Source organism: Condylura cristata, unplaced genomic scaffold (genome assembly GCF_000260355.1).
Source record: "Condylura cristata isolate star-nosed mole 26May11 unplaced genomic scaffold, ConCri1.0 scaffold00005, whole genome shotgun sequence".
NCBI lineage: Eukaryota > Metazoa > Chordata > Mammalia > Eulipotyphla > Talpidae > Condylura > Condylura cristata.
The window spans coordinates 41,859,717-41,864,766 of NW_004567106.1; the positions used below are offsets into that span (position 1 = coordinate 41,859,717).

At 33.3% G+C, this 5,050-nt stretch overlaps 1 protein-coding gene across 4 annotated transcripts in view; it reads right to left on the reverse strand.

Annotated features, from left to right (window-relative positions):
- The window catches only part of PHTF2 (putative homeodomain transcription factor 2), a 116,121-nt gene that overhangs the window by 94,383 nt on the left and 16,688 nt on the right, over positions 1-5,050 (reverse strand). For all 4 annotated transcript variants that reach the window (XR_001145109.1, XR_001145110.1, XR_001145108.1 and 1 more), the window contains exon 2: positions 1,987-2,066. Coding sequence is in view for 1 of the 4 variants with exons in the window: in XM_004676897.2 (XP_004676954.1) it covers positions 1,987-2,031 (45 nt within the window). In the remaining 3 variants the exon portion in view is untranslated. The remainder of the gene's footprint in view (positions 1-1,986; positions 2,067-5,050) is intronic.

Here is a 5,050-nt window from a genome sequence, read left to right on the forward strand (position 1 = left end):
AGGTCCTCATTATTATATTTTAATAATGAGGTGTATTTAAAATATTCTATGAACTAGTCCAAGGCTTTTTCAACAGGGTTCAAAATACCTAAACCTGTATTTGTAAATTATACAATTTTCTGGAAATGAGATCTTAGTTTTCCTAACAACTTCAAAGGGTTGCATGACTGAAAAGAAGCTAAGGACCAGAATTTACGTTAGATAGCTACAAAAATGGTGAGACTCAAAGAAATGAAATTATATATCCATGGCTAGTAAATAATGAGCTTTAGTTCTCAAATCTTTTCACAGGAACAAAAACATCTCTAAGAGGACTTTTAAAATAAATATATATTTAAGAGGAAAGTCATGAAGAGAACACTCAGGCTGATGATAAAAGAAAATACCAAGATAGCAGATGAGGGACATGACTGGAGAACAATCTGTCCAGAATAGAACATGAAAACAAAATTCTAGGAGGCTTATTCCCAAGAAAGAAAAAACACTGAAAACTTAAGTATTACTGATTGCAACAAAAGAAGTAATATAATGTATCAGATGTGGGAGAATTTAAAAAACCAAGCAATAGAGAAAAATAGCAAACACAAGAAATAGCATAATACATAACTCAGCTACAGAAATCATACACTCATTTAACCAAAATTTGTCATCACTGGGAGGACTGGAGAGGAGGGGAGTTAGGGGAAAGTCATAAAAAAGCTAAATCTGTATCAAACAGTTTAAGAAATCAAACAAAAATATCTGCAATGAAATAAGAAAAGGTAAGAAATGAAATAAGAAAAGGTAGGTATATTTAAAAACACACGTTTTTTAAAAGGGCTATTCTACAGGCACTGTTGCATTTTAAACAGAGAAGTTATTAGGTGTATGGGTGGTCTTAAACCAAAGGTAAGCAAGTCTAGTTCATTACCTGTTCATAAAAATTAAGGTTTATTGGAACATATTCCTGTACCTATTCATTTTACTAATTTATCTTTTATCTGTAGCTGTTTTTCTATTATGAGAGTTGAGTAGTTGCCACAGAGATCTTATAGCCCTTAGGACCTAAAATATTTAATTTGGTTTAGAGAAAAAATTTACAAACTCTCCTGTAAAGTAATGCATGACACTTAATATGTCAGATTCCTAACCCAAATGCCAGTATTCCCAAAAAAAGTAATTAAGAAAACCAAAACTTCAAATCCCACATTTGCAATCCAACCACCCCAACTGCCTATCAGTAGTAGTACAACACTGGTGTGTCTATTTTAAAATCATACTAGTTACCTCTTACTTTCAATTAAATTAAATTTTAAAACTGATTTTCCACCATCTAAGCAACATTTTATTTATATATATTTTAGTAGTAGGGACTTGAATAGCATCAAAACATTTTGAAATTTAAAACAATCATTCACAAGAAACAAATCTAAAATACTACATATAACAAAGTACATTTTAAAGAGAGTAAAATAGTCTTCAAAATAAATTTACTGTATCAGAAAAGTTTAATATATTCTTTTGGGCTTTATGAAGAAAAAGAAAAAAACACCAGCAAAATTCCTTTTGAATGTATAGAATGATGCAACTGATTAAGCAGTTACAATTAATCATAAAACATCCAAAAAATTCAGTATTTGGAAAATACAATTCCAAGGCTTATTTTATTGAAAAGATTCAGCTTTCTTTTCAAAGTAATTAAGGAAGAAAAATAAGGACTTTATAAAATGCTAATTACATTCACAATTCTTGAAATTTGGTTTATAACTGAAATTAAATATAGCTACTTTGATAATGTGAAGAAAAATATCTAAGCATCATCTTTCTAAGTTATTTAAAAGTAAAGTTAGCATAAAACAAAAATACTCTTCCTTTCTACTCAAAAGATCATAAAATCTACTTTTCATTACTTTAGGTACCATTTGACATAAGTCAGTAGCACTCAAAAAGTATGCATTTATAGAATAGAAATATTTAAAAGATTTAAAGTTTTGACTATAAACTTACCTTCTTTTGGTACCAAACTATAGCATCCGTGACTTTAGACGCCATTTATTCCACTGAAATCACACATTCGTCATTTTAGGCTGTGAAATAAACACATAAACGACTTTACTTCTACCTTCCAAAGGGAGACAGATCAACATGCATACATAGCACTCTAGTTACTTGCACAGCACGGGGTGTATGAGTATACTTATATTACACCTTCCCTCATTACTATTTTAGCAACAGGTTCTCTTAAGTAAACAAATCAGTTGCCATAATAAAAGGTCTTACTACAGGAATAAAACACTTGAGTTTTCTTACAAAACAATGAATTTTAAACATAAAATATTTTAAATATATCTCGGAATTCCCCAGCTTATATTTCAAAATTTTCACTTATAAATATATGTGATAGGATTGACATGTACATTCACTCAGTCACAGATCAGTTTAGCTGTAGTTTCTACGTAGGATCTAGTGTCAATTATTAAGGATTGCTTGAGAGGCCAAAATGTGTAACACACTTTTTTCTAAGTATATTACAATATTATTTGTCAGTCCCCAAAAGCATTTACTTACTGAACTGCTACATACATGAAAATTTTAAATTTTGAAACATATCCTTAAAGACATTTCTAATTTTTAAGAATGTTAACACTCGGCCCTCCCTGGTGGTGAAGGGGTTAAGATGCAGCATGATGAAACCATGCCACTGCAGCACAAGGTAGACCTACCCCAGGGAGGTGACCCACACTGTACAGCAGACCTCTCCCTCCTATCTCACCCAGCTCCTCCTCTAGGCAGTATATTTCAGCTGATCTTCCTGTCATGCTCTCCACTCTGTGTCTGGTGAATCCTCTTACCTCCTGCACCTCTGGCCTGTACCCCAGTTCTTATATGCATAAATAAGTATTTTTTTAATAATGCTAAGACAGTAAATTATTATAATCCCAGATTGAACATAATACATAAAAATACAATAATAAAGTATTACAGTGATTCAGAGGGGACAAAGATAACTTTGCAGGGTAACAGGGAAAATAGAGAATGACTAAAACTTTTTTTTCCAAAATGTTTAGCATAATGTTCTCTAATTCAGTAAACACAAAGTTGGACTAAAATCAAGTAACTGAAGAGAACTAGTTACTGTTAAATACTAAGTCAATATTAATTACACAGTAATACTATAAAAGACTTCCTAGATATCATGGCTTGTTAATATTTAGAAATTTACCGCACAGCATTTCATAAACATTCTTACTTTATGTCTAAAATAGTTCAGAATACCAAACTTTATAGTTCCATAGCTCTACAAAGAATTAATTCCAGGCTGATTCCAATTACTCTGGAATACTTTTCTAGCCCCAAACCACATTGGATTGGATACACGTTCAAATGTAGATACTAGTCTAAAAACTCATAATAAACCAAGATCATATAAGCACCCCAGGGAGAGGGGCGAGCAGAGCACACTGCCCAGCAGATCTTAGCACATGCAGATCTGCAACGGTAGGGAGGCTACCACTAGCCTGTCAGCTAACAAAATACCAGAAGTTTACATACATCCCGGGGAACATATTGAGACTGAATTATTCTGAAAACTATTAAGAACACATTTAAATATTCAGATGTTCAACCTCTAAAATTTAAGGCAGAACTTATTTAATGCCTGTATTTTTTAGTCTTATACACCAGATTATTTTATTACCTTTTGTATGATACTGATTCTATCTTTAACTGATATAATTTAAGCACACTATGTTTTGAAATTCCTGACAACTGCCCTGACATCATGGAAAGAGGAGTAGTATAGACCCAAAAGACCTGGATTCAAATATTGGCTACAATATCTAATACTGAAGTCACTTAAGTCTTTGCATTTCCACTTCTTCCACTTACAAAATATAAGTAATTACATTTATCCATGTTAGAGGGTTTCTGTGACTGAACGACAGTACACACACAATGTCCAGCACATTGAGCAGATTTTCTACTATACTTATTTTACTATTTCCATATTTTAAAAAGTCCTAATCCAGGAACTACAAAGTATTTATATTTCATTTTCTAAATCTTGGCAAACATTTTGGAGAACCACACAATCTGTTCTTGCTGACATTTAAAAATAAAATAAATTAAAATAGTGGACTCTCTCTGGTAGCACAAAGTGTTAAATCTCAGCATTATGAAGATACTAGCAGCTACTGCAGCAAAAATTCAATCCCTGCTAGGGAGCTGACCTACATGGCACAGAAGACCTCTCCTGACCCACCCACTGCCCCCCTCAGCAGTATATTTCAGTAGATCCACCTGTTCTGCTCCCCACTCTGTCTCTGGTAAATCCTCTCACCCACAGCACTGCTGGCCTATACCCCAGTTCTTGTATGCATAATTTTTTTAAAAGATAAAGTAAAAAAGCTATCTAATTATCATACCATCACGATATTAATTCTCAACTACATACACGTGGATTATTTAGCACTTTCAAAATTGCCCCTCCATTGAAATTTCTCCATCAGGTGACTAAATTCATTTCTCTCCCTAAGATTTTTTGGGGAAGCATGCCATTACTGATTTAAGATCTATTTTGGTTTTGCTCTCCTGGAAGCATCTGGAGGTAACTCATTAACTTAAAGCCACATCCTAGAGGTTTTGCTCCGTAATTCTGCTAAGGGACAATACATTATACTTTCATTGTATTTGTCTGCAAGACACCAGTGTATGTTTTGCAAACAAATTAAATTTCCCTTTCTCCTCCTCCTTTCTCATTCCCACAAAATGCAAACTACAAGAAATGATAGGGGGAAGGGGTAACATTTTTCATTTATCCTCCTTTAATTCTTACAAATTATTTTATCTGAAGATAAAATTCCAGTTTATCTACCAAGATAATCCTCTCTCCTAGCCCCCACCAAGGAACATAATATGTATTTCATAAACATAATGTGAAAGAATTTTTATTCAACTACTCTATTAAAACAATGAGACATTATGGCCCTCCCTGGTGGCGCAGCGGGTTAAAGCACTGCACTAAGAAACTAAAGCCACTTCCGCATGAGTTCGATTCCCGCCTGCCCCGGAG